The 18,080-nt window shown below is 39.1% G+C and overlaps 1 protein-coding gene across 2 annotated transcripts in view; it reads left to right on the top strand.

Moving 5' to 3' along the window:
* Positions 1 to 11,371: 11,371 nt before the first annotated feature.
* The window catches only part of CHM (CHM Rab escort protein), a 200,922-nt gene continuing 194,213 nt past the window's right edge, over positions 11,372 to 18,080 (top strand). Inside the window, exon 1 of one of the 2 annotated variants that reach the window (XM_058659249.1) lies at positions 11,372 to 11,441. In XM_058659249.1, the coding sequence (XP_058515232.1) occupies positions 11,393 to 11,441 (49 nt within the window). In that variant the 5' untranslated portion in view covers positions 11,372 to 11,392. The remainder of the gene's footprint in view (positions 11,442 to 18,080) is intronic. The other variant, XR_009244599.1, reaches the window with a different exon arrangement.

Raw genomic sequence — 18,080 nt, 5'->3', positions numbered from 1 at the left:
TTTGTTTTCATCGTTTGAAAAAAAATGCCTTTTTATTTACTTTGACAGCTAAGAAGACTTTCAGTCAAAGTGCATGATTTTTATAGTAAATATATTGAAAAAATAAAGCTTTTTAGTAAGGAAATTACATAGCGATACATAAAATATTTAGGGACTAGTGAATGGGCAAATTTTGCTGGATCTAAGAGTATCTTTAGAATAGACGTGGAAGATAAATCTGGAAATTCAACATTAGGCCTACACTTGGCTAAAAAACTTGGGGTAGATGGAAGTATAGCTTTCTTGGATTTAGCAATAACTGCTTTCTCTCCCTGAGATAGTGTCTTGGTCTTTTGTTTTCTTTCTGTATTAACAGACATTCATAAAGAAAATATGTGTATTTTTCACAGTTCTAAAAGATGGAAAGCCTTCTTGCTGCACCATTCAGATGGAAGAATATTCAGGCAAAAATTCTTATGATAACCAACCACAGCACAACTGACATTACCTTCCAATGGAATATAATATGCTTTATTTTTCTTTAACCTACTGATTGCTGAATAAAAAGTCACTTTAAAACTTAGTGTCTTAAAATAAATATTACTTCACAGTTTCTGTGAGTCAGGAATTCAGGGACAATGAATGGTTCTATCTTAGGATCTCTTGTGAGGTTGGAGTCAAGATATGACCCAAGACTACAGTCATATGAAGGCTAAACTGGAGCTAGATGATCTGCAGCCAAGATGGCTCACACACCAGGCTTTTGGCAGGAAGTCTTGCTTCCTTTGGTGCGTGTAGAAAGAATGTCTTTCCATGTAGACTTCATAGAGCTGTTTGAATGGATTCATGAAATGGCTTTTCCCAGAAATATTAAGATGGAAAGCGTGATATCTGAAGTGACATGCTCTCCAAAAGTTACACACCATATTTGTCCCAAATTGTATTTGTAAACAGGGCGTGCAATTTGATAAAAGAAGGAAATGTTTAAGGGCATTTATGCTGGGAAGTGGGGACTAAAGCAACAGTCCTAAAGATTGGCTACCACATATTGTATTTATTTGTTTGCTGTTGCAAAACAAAAACAAACAAACAAAAAAAAAACAAACTTGATTTGATAAGGAAGAGCAGGGTTGGAGTTGTCACAATGATTTAACTAGTTAATCCTCCACCTCCAAGTGCCAACATCCTCTGTGGGTAATGGTCCGTGTCTCAGCAGCTCCACTTCCCACCCAGTTCCCTGCTTGTAGCCTGGAAAAGCAATGGAGGGTGGTCCAAAGCCTTGGGACCCTGCACCTGTGTTGGAGACCTGGAAAAAGCTCCTAGCTCCTGGCTTCAGATTGGCTCAGCTCTGTTGTTCTGGCCATTTGGGGAATGAACCAGTAGATGTAAAACCTTTCTCTCTGTTTCTCTTTCTCTTTGTATATCTGCCTTTTCAATAACAAAATGAATAAAAGAATAACAAGAAAGGAGGAGGAGGATCAGGGTGAACTGTAACTAAATCTTGAGTTCAGAGACTGCTGGCGCCAGAAAACAAAGTTGAAATTATGGCCAATGGTCTGCAGGTGGGCAAAAGTCCAAGGTCGAGGCCTGCAGGCATAGATCTGCAGTTGGACAATGGTCCAAGGTTACGGAACTGTGTTCTTTAAGGAAATACTTGAGACAGTCATGTACTGACTTCTGTACTTCAGTAACACTGCTGCTTCCTGATCATCAAGCATTATCGGGTTAACATGAATATGGAGCATGGCTATTAAAGTTTGTGCCACATCAATTCCTGTCATTTAACTCCCCGAGCAGTTTAATCTGAAGAGTTGAGGAAATGAGCCTTCTGAATCTACCTTCCTTCCTTAGACAAGGGGGTTTCCCTCTGGCAAACTCACTTTTATGGTCTTATCTTGTGTCTCTGTATCCCATTTTTTTTTTTATTTTCTTCTTATCGCCCCTCTCTCCAACCATGCTCATTGTAAGCAGTTCGCAGTATTTATTTTGATGAAATTTCAGAATTTGTGCACTGATGTAGAGTCTGTTTTGTACTGGGACTGAGGTTTCATCACTAGTGTGTTTTTGTATGATTTGATAGTTCCCTAACATTTGGTGTTTTGATATTTCTACAACAGTTCTCACACTGACAATCTATTTTATTTCTGTGAATCCAAGAGAGCCCATTATTCTCCTTCAGTTGATATTTTTGATACCATGTTTATATTGGGGCCTTTGAATGGAGGTCTTTGAATCCAGGAAGAACTGTCTCTGGTTGTTTCACTTGCAATCATTTCATGATGTGATATTAATATATCAGAAAACTAACAATGCAGTGGAAGGATTTCCTAACAGTGAAGAAGTGGACAAAAATATCTTTGTCAGAGGTCTTCAAAACAGGATAGCTTTTTATAGCTGTCTAAAATAATTTGGCTATGAACTGGACTGAAGGCGTGTGATAGAAGATTTGTTCTCATTCTGTAATTTAATGAATGAGCTGATATTTGCAGTATTTGAACTGTGATAAAACAACTTTTCAATTTACTTTTGAGTTAGAGCAACAGTAATGGTTTTTTGTTTATTTTTTTGTTTTATTTTATTTTGTTTTGTTTTGCCTATATGCTAATTTTTACTTTGCAGCAAAGGTATATTTTAAATGAAGTTATTTTGAGTTTAATGTCACACTGGCTTGCTGAAGAAAAGAGGTATTATTTTAAGAACACACTGAAATTTCTTATTTTTAAAGATTTATTTTATTTTTATTGCAAAGTCAGATATGCAGAGAGAAGGAGAGACAGAGAGGAAGATCTTTGGTCCGATGATTCACTCCCCAAGTCGCGGCAACGGCCAGTGCTGCACCAGGAGCCAGGAGCTCTTCTGGGTCTCCCACGCGGGTGCAGGGTCCAAAGGATTCAGGCCGTCTTTGACTGCTTTCCCAGGCCACATGCAGGAAGCTGGATGGGAAGTAGAACTGCTGGGATTAGAACCGGCGTCCTTATGTGATCCAGGCGCGTTCAACCGGGCACATTCAAGGCAAGGACTTTAGCCGCTAAGCCATTGCGTCAGGCCCAAGAACACACTGAAATTTAATGGAAATAAAGGATAAAAAGCAAAGTACTGCCTATTTTCATGGGACAGAGAGGAGAGTGGTAACTTACTCTTGCTCCCATGGCAACAGTGTATATTTTTCTGCAGTTTTACCCTTCTCTTTTCTCTCTTTCAATTGACATCCTTTGATATTTATCTTACCTTGTGACCCATATACAAGACGGCTATCTCATACAAAAAAGTTCATTGAAAAATGAAAATGAAAGGGTTTTTTTGTTCCAGAAACTTTTGAAATTTATGTATATTTTAATGAATCTTTGAAATCCTTAATGACGCTTGTTCTAGCCCACCTTACATTGATACAAACTTCAAATGCTTCTTTCAGCGTTTGTTACATGTTGTATCTTCTATAAATGTTATGTATCTGAAATTTCCAAGAAAGTAAATATGGCTGGCTAAAGTTACCTATTTAAAATAGACCAGAAATCTAGGCATAAATCTTTGTAAGCTATGAGATCTTTTAGGTCAGCTTCATTCTTTTGTCCTCCGATTAGCTATGGTTAGAGGCTTGCAATCAAGAGGTAATGAAGTCCAGCTACTTATTGTCCAGATGGGTTGAACAGTTTCTTGGGGAGACCATTTCTGGTCCGAAGTCAGAGCTGTTATAATATCCTCACTGTCAATTAAGAGTCCCAATATAACATTAACAGCAATCCATGCTTAGTATATGATTGCAAGGAAAGAATTTTGATTGAATTTGAACTGTAATACTGCATCAAGATGGAGGAATCCACCAGGGGGGAGGGGAGGGGAAGGGTGGGGGGATTCCCAGAGCCTATGAAACTGTCACATAATGCTAAATATTAATAAAAATTAAAAAAATAAAAAATAAAAAAAGAGGTAATGAAAATATGCTGCCTTTTGGCAAACTTGTGTGAAAGATAGATTCCATGATAAGATATCTTGGCAATGGTAGACATTGATGTGCAGAAATGATCCTTGCTTTTTCGTAGGCATGGCATCTATTTTCATCCAATATTCTACCTTTATAGCTGCATAGAATGTGAAATACAGTCTAAATAATCTTATACAAACTTAAACATGGCTCAAATATACAGTGATCCTGCTCTAAATGGATTGAGTCATACATAAACTCAAAAACTTGCCCATGAGAATGAGATAGAATGTAAAATTCTGAGGTTTTCAGACATTTCTTTCCTTAAGATTTATTTATTTATTTATTTATTTATTTTTTATTGGAAAGGCAGATATACAGAGAGGAGGAGAGACCATCCTCCATCCAATGGTTCACTATCCAAGCAGCTGCAATGGATGGAGCTGAGCACAGCAAAGACAATGTAATTGGCTGGATGACTCATCTGTTTCCCTTGATCTTCCAGTCGTGTAAGAGGTCATGTGACACATGTAGGCCTGGGGGTTGTGCCTCAGGCCATGGGCAGGTAAGCTGTAAGCCATGCCCACTAGGTAGCAGTCAGCAATTGCCCACAGTTTGGTAAAATATTGGGAAACTTTGCTATCAAGCCACTGAATCTTCAGTTTAATTATGTTGCTGCGCACTTCTATTTGCTTCTACTGCCAAGGCTCCATTGGTAAAATGAATGCCCATTTTGTGGTCTGTTATGCAGAAAATATTTAATCCAGTGTTTGATTTACTCTGTTAAATCTTCCTTACTGAATGTGCTTATTCACCCATGCAGAATTGGGTATGCTGCTTTCTGTTACGATGACATTACAATTAAACAGCTAAAAGAATAACAGCAAGACTTTCGGCAAAGGTTCATGAAATTCCCACAAAAAATATCCGTAGTGTGTTGTGCTTTGATTTGCAAGTACCGTGCAAAATACAAATATGTATTAAATATTTTTGTATTTTTAAAAAGATTTTATTATTATTAGAAAGCCGGATATACACAGAGGAGGAGAGACAGAGAGGAAGATCTTCCATCCGATGATTCACTCCCCAAGTGAGCCGCAACAGGCCGATGCGCGCCGATCCAAAGCCGGGAACCAGGAACCTCCTCCGGGTCTCCCACATGGGTGCAGGGTCCCAAAGCATTGGGCCGTCCTCGACTGCTTTCCCAGGCCACAAGCAGGGAGCTGGATGGGAAGTGGAGCTGCTGGGATTAGAACTGGCGCCCATATGGGATCCCGGGGCGTTCAAGGCGAGGACTTTTAGCCACTAGGCCACGCCGCCGGGCCCAGTATTTTTGTATTAAAGAAGCCAAAATATAATAATACAAATAATCCCTTTGTCAGAAAAACCAGGAGTCAAAACGTATTTCTAATGCAATGGAGAGGATTGCTGTCATGGCATTGAGTATCTTTTACAAATGGAAATGAACACGAACTCAAAGATCTGAATTGGATATAGGGAAAATAGTATGATCAAATTGTATATGTGTATGTTCAAAGTGGAAAAGTTTAAGTTGACTTCACCTGGGTTTAGCGTAAAACTCCTCAAAAGGTCTGTGTGTTTGCAAAAGTGTAAACACACTTCATGTAATTGGAGGCTGTTCTTCAGTAGTCCAGACTCTCTCCATATTTACCTATGCTGTGTTATGCAGAATCTTTGCACTTATGAATTTTTGTCACCACTGAAATCACAGGATTAGCGACAAAAACATTCTAACTTAGAACAAGTTCAAATGCTAGATCTGCATTACAAATAATTTTCTTCATATATTTGGAACTTGTAATAAGGTGTTAATTATCTACTTCCCAAATGTGTATTGTTGAATTTTAATAGTGCTAAGATATACACATTCATAGATACCTATTTTTAAAATGCATGTATTTATTTGAAAGGCAGAGTTACAGAGAGAGGGATCTGTTATCAGTGGCTTCACTTTCCAAATGACTACAACAGTGCTGGAGCTGGAGCAGGCCAACACCGAGATCCTGGAACTCTATGTGTGTCTCCAACATGGGTACAGGGGCCCAAGGATCTGCTCAATCTTCCCTAGTTATCCTATGTGCATTAGTGGGGAGTTGGACAGAAAGCAGAGCAGCAAGGACAAAAAGCTGCACCTCTGTGAGATACTGGCATCACAAGAGGCAGCTTAAAAAGCTGTGTCACAAGGCAGAGTAGAATTACTCTGCAGTATCACTTGCTATCCTAAGATAACAGTTTTCTTTTTTTTTTTTACTTTTTTTTTATTAATTATTATGCATTATGTGACAGTTTCATAGGCTCTGGGAATCCCCCCACCCCTCTCCCTCCCCTCCCCCCTGGTGGATTCCTCCACCTTGGTGCAGTATTACAGTTCAAATTCCATCAAGATTCTTTCCTTGCAAACATATACCAAGCATAGAGTCCAGCTACTTATTGTCCAGATGGGTTGAACAGTTTCTTGGGGAGACCATTTCTGGTCCGAAGTCAGAGCTGGTATAATATCATCACAGTCAATTAAGAGTCCCAATATAACATTAACAGCAATTTGCAACATTATGGAATTGACATGGTTTTGCGTAACCAGTATGTTAAAAAAAAAAACAAAAAACAAGGTCTTAACCACAACCTATGATTTGCTCATTGACATTTCAATTTTAGTTTGTATAAGGACCGGCTGCTATATACCTTAAAATGGCTATAAGGGAGATAACAGTTTTCTGAAAAGCTTACCTAAACTTGAAGAACTCAGCATGTCAATGTTTCAAGTGAAATTTTTACTTTTATTTATGACAGATCATTGTCTTGTTAGTTTGTTTACAATATGGTGACAAGGGAATCTGGTGCAAGCAATTTCCGTTTGTGTTCGTCTGTAAAAATATGTTATTGCGAGGTCATAAACTATCCTAACTAACACTGACATCCAGGTACTGTATGTAGTAATTCTGGCCCATGTAGCTCATTACCACTCCTAGAAAACATTTTTCTGTGCAAGTCTTTCACATTATAGGGCAAAAATACCACCTATAAAAAGGGGAGAAATGTTATTCTGGTTCACACCAATAAAGAAGTATAGTAGTTCACAAAGTGTGTCCTGTGGTTTAAAAATTATAAAATTCAGGCCCGGCGCAGTGGCCTAGTGGGTAAAGTCCTCACCTTGCACACATCTGAAAGAAAAAAAAAAACCTTAATTTTAATTGTTTTCTAAATGCATTTGGTCATGAAACTCCATGCAAAATTAGCTTTTCTCAGGACAAACTTTGGGAAAAAGGCTGACAATGGTATTAACAAAGGTTTCATGGAAGATTATTATTTTTTTAAACATATATTTATTTTTTATTGCAAAGTCAGATATACAGAGAGGAGGGGAGACAGAGAGCAAGATCTTCCATCCAATGATTCACTCCCCAAGTGACTACAATGGCCGGTGCTATGCCAATCCGCAGCCAGGAGCCCAGAATTTCTTCCAGGTCTCCTATGCAGGTGCAGGGTCCCACTGCAGGTAGCTGTATGGAAAGTGGATCTGCTGGGATTAGAACTGGCGCCCATATGGGATCCCAATGCTTTCAGGAAAGGACTTGGGCCACTAGGCCACTGCGCCGGGCCCAATATAAATAAATCTTTAAAAAACAAAGGAAATCATGAAGGGATTGTTGTTAAGGAAGACATGAATGAATTTAAGTCTTCAAATGCTTAACCTCTGCGCAGTGCAGAGATAGATTATAGTGAAGGAAACATGAATGAAGCACTCAGCTAGGAGCTATTATATTAGTCTAGGAAAGAGATTATGGGATCAATCCAGATGGACAGATGGGAATATATTTTCAAGGTAGCTGTGACAGAAACAGATAGAGCTGCTGGTGATTTTGTTTAGGCTAATAACGGAGTGATCTGTGAAGGATGATTCTGAGTTTTTGACCTGAGAAACTGAGTAGAAGATGGTTGTATTTCTTAGATGGAAGCATTAAATGAAGAGAAAGTAGTTTGGGGGAAGGGATTGAAACTTTAAAACTTCAGCATTTGACATATTCTGAAGAGATGTTGAATAATGGGTTGCAAACACGAATCTGGAACTCCGAGGAAGGCCCCCAGGGATAGAGACCATAAAATTACTGTTTTGTAGAAAGGTAATAGTCAGATCTCACAGTTGAGTAAACCTCTGAATACAATGTAAATGTTCAGGGAATTGTAGTTTTTCAACTCTGGAAACCATTAAGTACGAAATTAGTGCCACGGTGATTTAATAGGGTCGTCAGTTCTTAGATATTCAATACTGCATTGTACTGTGATTTACCCAAGTAAAATATTTCAGCTAGCCTTTGGAATAATAAAATAGATAGTAAGTTGTCTGTTTTGGTTTATGCTGTTTGTACTGACATTATCAATTCCTATATCTGTGCTTACTGTGCATAAAATCTACAGAAAACACATTTGAAGTCAAAGGCATTTTGAGCATCTTCTTTACGCAGAGTCTTTAAATTTTCCTAATAATCTTTTTCATGTCCAGAGAGTTGTGAATGAATCACATGATAGCTTCAGAGAAGGAAGTTACATACACATTGAACATACGATTTTTCCCGGGGTCACACTTTCTACTCTCAAGGGAAAAGAAGGAAGTTTCAAATTAGAGGCAGGACGCAGCAGATGATCTACACTATAGAGCAATTATTTGTCTATTTTATTTCATTATTCTAGATGTAAACTTCATGAAAAATAGAGTTTTTGGTCTTTTTTTGCTCATTCTATCAGCATCTAAACCAGTGGTAGGTGCACAATGAGTATCTGAAAAGCAAGCAAATTAATGAATTATATCTTCGCAGTAATATTGTTAGCACAATAAAATTCTATATTTAATATCCATATCAAAATTATCTACATATAAAAAGAAACACGTATATATGTATAGATTGTATAGATACACATGTATTTGTTTATATATAATCATATATCATATACATATACACATTATATATACATATATATGATATATATGTATATCATACATATATCATACATACATAATATATATCATATACATATATATTATATTATATATGCATATATGATATATTATATGTGCATATCTAATATATGTATATATAATATATATTATATATGTATATAAAATGCCAAGATAAAATAGAAGTACTTTTCTTTATCTTCTTTCAACTGATTCTTCTGTAGCTTCTCAGTGTTAGGGAAGATTTTGGAAAGTCCTTTTTTCATCATGGGGAATTTACTAATTTCCATTTCTACTGCTGTATCTAACATCTCACAGATGAGACTTATTTCAGTTCTGATAATACTCAGAACTTTCATCTTTTTGTATGAAGGCAAATGGCAGAGTGACTCAGTGAACGATAAGTTATGCTTTACTGGGGAATATCTTTTACATGAAATATTCATCAAAAAGTGTATCACAATCGAATTGTTTAATACAGAAGGGTAACCCATTAAACAAAGTTAGTAAAACTTGTAAAAGATAACTGAATTTATGGCAAGCCTCAACAGAAAGGCAGCAAAATTTCTAGCAAGATACATTTTAAAGAGTTTTCATGTAACTTTTCCAAAATTAACAAACATATTGAACATCTTCAGAATACAAGACACACAATAGTGATGAGTAGCAAATCCCAAATAATGATAAACACAATGGAGTCCTTGTTCTCATAATACTTTACCAGTTGTCTGGCAGCTCAGACCAAGTTCAGTTCAGCAAATATATATATATATATTTTAAAGATTTATTTATTTGGAAAGTTGGAGTCACAGAGAGGAGATATAATGAGAAAGTTCTTCTGTTCCCTGGTTCACTCTGAATGTGGCTATAGCTGCCAGAGCTGAGCTGATGCAAAGCCAGGAGCCAGGAGCTTCTTCTGGATCTCCCATGCAGGTGCAGTGTCCCAAGGATTTGGCCCATTCTCTACTGCTTTCTCAGGCCATAGGCCAGGAGCTAGATGGGAAGCGGAGCAGCCCTGACATGAACTGGTGCCCAATTGGGATTCTGGCATGTACAAGGTGAGGATTTAACCAGTGAGTCATTGTGTTGGGTCTCAGTTCAGCAAATATTTACTGAACTTCTACTATGCACTAGAGGTAGATTAGGAGCAAGGCAGTAAAAAGATAAGCTCCTGTCAGTGGCTTATAATTTGTGGTAGTGTCTGTCTGGTGTGTATCTTTTTTGTGGATTATACAGATATGTGAACTCAATAGGAATCAACACCAGTAGAAACCTTGGTGCAAATACAAATGTTAAGGCAAAGGTAGTATTACTGTGTAGGAAACATTAGCTACCATATTTAAGAGATGAGAAGAGAGTGGAAGCGGAGTAGAATCTTGGTGGTGTATGTTATCCAAAGAACTAGCTGGCTCATTTCATGCTAAAGGAACAGCAAGTGTGAGCCTGATCACTAACAGGGGGAGAAAACTATGTGCCTGGAAACCACCAACAGCTCAGAGGACAGATGGTGCAAGGGGCGTTTCACAACTGTCCTTTTTAAAAAACACAAAATTAGACAAGTAATTTCTGAGATTAAGCACCGCTTTAGTCACCTACAGCTCTCCTTCCTTTTGCTTTGGGGTTGTCAGATAGCAAAGCATTTTAAATAACGCTTGGTGAGAGGAGATGGACCTTGAAAATACTTGCGGAGCTATGTTAGCTGTCTGATACAACGTCAAATGTCTCATCAAAAGCAGCCACTTTAATAAAAAGACCAGTTTAACTTAATTATTTCTGCAATAACTTATTAGGAGACTTTTGTGTGGATTTGTTTTATTCGCGGGGAAGATCAAATTCAGATTCAACAAACGCCTTATCAAGCATCTACTATGCTTTCATATTTTTATCCCTTCCGAGAAAGCAAAGCTTTGTTTTCAAAATACATGTAACGCCAGGGTGTCGGTTTGGACTAATTAGAATAGAAATAAGATGCGGATTCCATTCTGGTGAAAGTAGGGCGTGAGGTTTTTCCTGAATTTGCATTAGGGAAACCTAGGAACTAGACACGGAACATAGTTACAAAATATTTTTGTGGCAAATTATGCTTAGGGAGTTAAAGTACAGAAATGCCGGTGGAAACAACTTTCAGATTGGAGCTAGAATTTCCTTTGTTCGATGAGCGAGCCCCTTTCAATTTCACTCCGCCCTCGATTTTGCTGAACCGTTCTTGCTACATGATTGTCAAGGGGCTTGCAAGTCTTCCCACATTTATCCTAGGCGGTATCACACACACAAAAAAAATCTGCATTTCTCCTCTACCTCAAACCTTCGGGTAAGGAAGTTACTGAACTAAGTCTGGGAAAGGAATGGACCTCGTAACATTCGAGTAAATATTTCAAATATAACGCCTAACTGGATCCTGCACCAGGAACTACAATACCCAGAATGCCCTGTTTTCCCTTCCGCCTTCCACCCAGGGAAAGCCGACTAGATCTCATTTCCACAAGCACTAGTCACATGATACGTTTCCTGTCAAGATGGCGGATAATCTCCCTTCGGAGTTTGATGTGATCGTGATAGGGACGGGTATGTGTGGCCCTGGTACTTTTCGGGAAAAGTGCAGGGAATCTGTCTTGTGCCTACCTTCTCTGTCGGTGGTGAGGGTTGGCGAGAAATGCCGGGGTCGAACACGGGAGGGAGAACGGAAGGAAGTGAGGTATTCTGGAGTCAGCGCGGGACTTGGCAGCGCCAGGGAGGGGCTTGGACCCGCAGTGCTTAGCGCCATTTGGGTAGGGGTCGATCTGGTCGATGCCGATTCCTGAGGTTCGTTGCTGCGGTGATTCTTATTAATTTTGTTAGAGGCGGGTGGGTTTTTGCAGTGTCATGAGAATGGAGGGTTGGGATTTTGTCAATGGAGACACCTTTGGCTTGACATTATGAGCACTACCTCCTTCTAGGTTTCAGGGTGATATTTCCCATCCTCTGTTTCTCCATTTCATACGACTTTTGAATGTAACTGTGTGGTCCTAGAGTGCAGTGCAGCTAGGAGACAGCTTAAGCCTCAGTTTTACAAGAAAGGTGCTCAGTTGTCGCCCGTGTATATATACATTTGTTAAGGAGAAGGAAATGCATTCTCTTCCATTGTGTTCAGAAGCCTAGGGAATTAGTTGGAATTTGTTGAGTTAGCCATTACTCTTGCATTATGATGCTGAGGGGAAGTGCCAATTGCTTTCTGCCCCCTTCTTATCCACCCACAGCTAAATAAACTGAAAGCAATCACTCGAGTTCCAGTTCAGGTGTTCCTTATCTTCCTCTTGTTTTTCCATGTCTTGTTCTCCATGTTTTGGGTGGAGTCAGAATCTCCTCCCCCCACATTTTTTAGTTGACAAATTAAGTGTACAACACGTGGCAGAAGACATTTGGCAGCGATTTGCGTTCTGTTTTTCTTAGCAATGTAAGGAATACATTTTAGAGGGGATGAAATATGCTGCTGGGTGGGGTTGTATGGTAGGCCAAAAGAAACTCTGGTAGATGGGACCCTGCGCATTGTGTTAAGGAATTGAGGTCCTTTATGTTTCCAAGGTGGGAATAAAAAATAATGGTTACCTGTTTTCAGATACTTGTTATTTCCTAACCAGTGTGCTAAGCGTTTTACAAGCCAGACGTAACCTTCGCAATAACCATGTTAGAGTAGGCATTCTCTACATTTTACAGAAATGGAACAGGCAACCTGGGAAGGTTGTCATTTCCTCAAGATCACATAGCTGGTAAATGTCCAAAGGCCCCTTCCATTCTTGAAGCATTATTGCTGTTCTGACTCTCACAGCTGATCTGCATTATTGGAAGTAATTTGGAAAACTTGGTGGTACTTGGCTGTTAACTAGCTGTGTGAATTGAATGGATTGCGAGGGGCAGGCACTTAAACTCTGAGCCTCAGTGACCTTGCATTTGAATGTGAGGAGGGTACACTAGATAGCCTTTCAGGTATTTGTCTAAACCCCTCCCCACCCAATTTTTTTGGTTGCACCTGAGTAATTAATTGTTCTTAGAATTGCCATGGTGTTCATTCCCGTCCTGAAAATGACAAGGCTGCAGACAACTTTATTAGCTATGAAGAGATACTGAATGAGAGCTGGAAAGAGCCAATATCCTGTTCATTTTTTCCTATCCTAAAAATGAGGACAATATCTGGTTTAGCATAGTTATTGTATTGTACTGGAATTCTATATTATTGCCTTGTTTCTTAGGAACTTGGAGGTTTTTTTAATCGAAATTTTCTCATGTGGATTCAGATTTTAATTAATGAGTGTTAATTCTTGGATCATGTAATAACTATTTTGGCTGCTGATAGAGTGAAAATGAAGAATACATTATCCTGTTGGGAATGTATTATGGTAAAGATAGGAAGATGTTATGGGTGATCCAAGAAGATTGTATTGGGGACATCCAATACAATTTTGAGAAAGATTTTGAGAAAAATTTGTTTTAGACTTACTCCAGTGAATGTGTAAAGTTAACTTTCAAGGGATGGAAAAATTGGAAGTTAATTTTAAAAATTAAGCTTTTCCTATTCCTTAATGGTGACATTCTTTTTTTTTTTAATCATACCCAGTTGCTTAATTTTTTTTTCTTTTAATTATTTATTATTTTTACTTCATTAATTACATTGTATTATGTGACATAGTTGCTTAAATTTGTGATAAGGAAATTTGCTTTTAGGTATGTCGAAAGTGAAAACATGTTAAATGAGTTGTTTCTGTGGAATATTTTCTGTTTTAAAATACTTTGCTCAAAAGTAGTCTCTCAAATTAATTTAATAAATGAGAAAAGTCCTTATTTGACTATACCATGAGAAAAGCAGTGCTTTGTGGATTCAGACACTAATCAAGCAGAATTAATCATGCGTCATGTATCAGAAACAGGCTATGAGATATAATTTTTGTTTAACAGATTCAATTCTAGTTTAGGCATCAAGAGACAACTGCTTCATCAGGTAGGATCCTGTGAGGTTAAGATCCCTTTTACCCTGGTTAATTTGCATTCTCACTTTTTGAAACATAAAATGAAAATTTTTCCTTAGGATGTATATTAATGAGGTGATTACAAAAATAAAATTTGTATTATGTAATTTTTTAGTTTGTCCCACTTCTTCTGATCAGGAAATGCAGGAAATACTTCTTGGACACTCAAAAGATCAAAGAATAAATAAAAGTGTTACACTGTGGGAAACAGAAACGAAATAAAGGCAGCTGTAAATGTAAATGTTAAGTCTAAGTGTGGTCTTTAGCTTTAGTGTACAATTGTCAATTTCAGAATGTTTTTTTAAAGATTTATTTTTATTGAAAAGGCGGATGGGCAGAGAGAAGGAGAGATAAAGTTCTTCATCTGCTGGTTCACTCCCCAAGTAGCCATAATGGCCAGAGCTGAGCTGATCTGGAGCCAGGAGCTTCTAGGTATCCTGCGTGGGTACAGGGTCCCAATGCTTTGGGCCATCTTCTACTCCTTTCCCGGACTACAAGCAAGGAGCTGGATGGGAAGTGGGCAGCTGGCACATGAATCTGTGCCCATATGGGATCCTGGTGTATGCAAGGCGAGGATTTAGGCACTGGGCCATTGCGCTGGGCCCTGTTTTCAGAATATTTTGCTATTTTAAAAGTTACTAGGAATGGTAAATTTTGACAATTTTATGAATTTCATTGGTTTCAGATTAAAAATAGTCACAGTAACATAACATGTGGAGGTGACTTACATGCAGCCTGTATAATCTGCCACAGAGCCAAGAATACAAGAAAACAGGCAAGATGGAAGATTAAGAGTTATGTGATAATCCTTTAGTCATTCAGCAGCATGTTATTTAACTTCATGGTGGTGTTAATTTCTCATTTCTTCCTGATTTTGATTTTGTTTTGTGGCTTTTCATTTAAGGGGATGTATAGTAGCTGTGTAATGGAGACTGTCATAATGTTATTTAACTTCATGGAATTGTAAATTTCTACTTTTATTTCTAGTTTTGATTTTGTATTATGACTTCATTTGAAGGGATGTACAGTAGCTGTGAAATGGAGACTTACAAATCCAGATGTGAGGATACAATGTAGTATGCATTACAACTTCCAGACAAAGATGGACTTACAATGAAACTGTTTACTGTATCTTGACAATAGGATGCTGGACTCTCTGCCATTGTCCATGCCCACAATGATGGACATATGACTGTGTATGAAGAACTATACTTTAGTAATGATATAGAGGAACTAGGTGGTCGGGGAGAAATTGGGGCTGGGATAAGGGAAATACCAGGAGCCTATGGAACTGTATCATAAAATGATAATAAAAATAATAATAAAAAAGAAAGAAATTTTTTTAAAAAAGAGTTATGTGATGATCTTGACATGCTTATACATAGGGAAATCCCTTAGGTCTTCACTTGCAATATATTGTTATTTAGAAATAATTCTAGAATGCTCAGAGCATGTTAGAACAATCTCATCAGGAGATGGGGGGAGTGTTAACCCTCTCTGTCAACACAGACATATCCAATTAGATTCCTAAGAGACAGCTCTTATCTGTGTATAGAAAAGGCAGAGACAAATACCTAAAATGCAAACCTACATAAACATCCTAGTTACTTGGCACCAGTTATGAGTAGTGACAGACAGACATTGTTCAGGGTATTTGATCCCTTATTTATTTATTTATTTTTATTGCAAAGTCAGATGTATATAGAGAAGAGGAGAGACAGAGAGGAAGATCATCCGTCTGATGATTCACTCCCCAAGTGGCTGCAACTGCTGGAGCTGAGCCAATCCGTAGCCAGGAGCCAGGAGCTTCTTCCGGGTCTCCCACTTGGGTGCAGGGTCCCAAGGCTTTGGGCCGTTCTCGACTGTTTTCCCAGGCCACAAGCAAGGATCTGGAAGGGAAGCGGGGCTGCCAGGATTAGAACTGGTGACCATATGGTAGCCTGGCACATGTAAGGCAAGGACATTAGCTGCTAAGCCACCGTGATGAGTGCTCGTCCTACATTCATTGAGAACCTAGTCCCTTGCCGTTGTAAAGTTTCCTATATTGCCTATACTTGGGATTTGTGTGTGTGTACTTCCTGACAGTGACATCCTCAGAGGTGTTCTTAAGACAGTGTAGGCTTTCATTACACCTTTCTTGCTTTCTGTATGCTGTGTAGAGATTCCATCTGCCTCCCTCCCTTTCTTCCTTTATTTTATAAAGACCTATTTTATTTACTTGGAAGACAGAGTGACGGAAAGAGGGGAAAGGCAAAGAGAAAAAAGAGATTCCCCATTTGCTGATGCATTCCCTAAATGGCTGTGATGACTGGAACTGGGCCAGGACGAAGCCAGGAGCCTCAAACTTCATCCAGGTCTCCCAGGGGAGTAGCAGGGGCCTATGCCCTTGGGCTACCCTCCACTGCTTTTCTGGGCACATTAGCAGAGCTAGGGACTGGAATCAGAATAGCTAGCAAAAGACCCTGTGCTCGGGCTGTGGGCATTACAGAAGGTGGCATAGCTCACTAGTCCCAAAAACACCACACTTGAGAACTTTTGGAATTCTTTCCCTGATGATGGTTAGTCAAATAGGTTGAACATTTTCCCATGCAGAGGATGGACACATATTGTCTTTTATGATTTAAGGATTGTATTGATACTAATTATTGAAAAAAGGGGGGATAATAAAAATAAAAAGATGGGGGAAATTTCAAGGGATTTTGCCCTGGAAGTCCTGATTACCTCACTAGGTTGTTCGTAGCATAGTACAGTAATACTCATAGTTGTGGGCCCAGCGTGGAAGCCCAGTGGCTAAAGTCCTCGCCTTGGACACGCTGGTATTCCATATGCACACAGATTCTAATCCAGGCGGCCCTCCTTCTCATCTAGCTCCCTGCTTGTGGCTTGGGAAGGCAGTTGAGCACAGCCTAAAGCCTTGGGACCCTGCACCTGGACCTGGAAGAAGCTCCTGGTTCCTGGCTTCTGATTGGCTCAGTTCCAGCTGTTGCGGTGGGCTGCTTGGGGACTGAATTGTCAGACGGAAGATCTTCCTCTCTGTCTCTCCTTTTCTCTGTATATCTGCCTTTCCAATAAAAATAAATAAATCTTTAAAAAACATTTGAAGTTGTGGTAGAAAGGTGCATATGATAATGTCAGGACATTCCTACTTTGTTTTACACATTGGGAAGTCTCATGGGATGTCTGTTTACTGTGTGTAAAACGAGATTTAAATTGGGTACTCTGAAAGGTGGAGAGTACTACCATACTATTGTGTTTGCTTAATCATGAGTTCCTGTCCTTGATAAAAGGCTAAGTGTTGTTTTGTCCTTTTAGGAGGTAAAATTGTTGTTTATTATCTGTTAGAAAATTTTGTATCAGCTTAACTGATTAAAACAAATTTTCTTGAAAATTATAAGCTGCCTTTCTCAGGAAGGTACGTACGTAGTGCAGTCCCATTCCATAATGAGTTAAAACTTTAAGGTAGTTCACATTGTTTGTGATGATGGTGGAGTTGCTTGGCTTCTCTAACCCTCTGGGCATAGCGATGCTGTAGAAATCATTGTGAAGACTGATTATTTGCTCAATACCCATTTGTGACAGTTTCCAGATTCAAACATCAGAGGGTGTCTATAATTCCTCCTCATTTCCCAACATCCATGTGTCCAGCTCTAGAGCAGATTATAATTTTTAGCTGAAGAGGCCATCTATTTTTGGATTGTGACATTCTAGTGTTTTAAAAAAAGAGGTGGGGGGGTGTGGGGTCTCCCCCAACAGATTCTTTTAGTACTCCGTTGCCAGAGGGGTGAGCCTGCTGCCCTCCACCCAGCCTCCTGGCCCGCAAGAGACAAATAGACGGACAGGGGTTCTGTCTAAGCAGTTCCGATTATTGGGTAAATTCAATTCCTTATACAGGGTAAGGAGGGATAGCCTCAGGCCAGGAATTTCAGCAATTCCAGGAAGGGAGAAAGTAGGAGCCAATTTCTAGGAGCATGACTACAGAAGCCACCTCCCATAGGCCAGGGGTAGGTGAGTGAAATGGCCCTGGTCAATCACTCTTCGAAACACCGTGATCCCTGCCCTGGTTCATCCCCAGGGCTCTGTCCTTGGCCGCCTTCTTGCTCACCAGTGACCTTGACTGCTAGTCGCCATCTTATTGACTTAGTGACCTCTTTGCCTCTTAGCCCCACAGTGGGAATAATCAGACAACTGTAAGGATGAATGCTTT

Source organism: Ochotona princeps, chromosome X (genome assembly GCF_030435755.1).
Source record: "Ochotona princeps isolate mOchPri1 chromosome X, mOchPri1.hap1, whole genome shotgun sequence".
In the NCBI taxonomy this organism is placed as follows: domain Eukaryota; kingdom Metazoa; phylum Chordata; class Mammalia; order Lagomorpha; family Ochotonidae; genus Ochotona; species Ochotona princeps.
The sequence above is the reverse complement of the archived record's forward strand: the minus strand, read 5'-3'. Positions and strand labels throughout refer to the sequence as shown.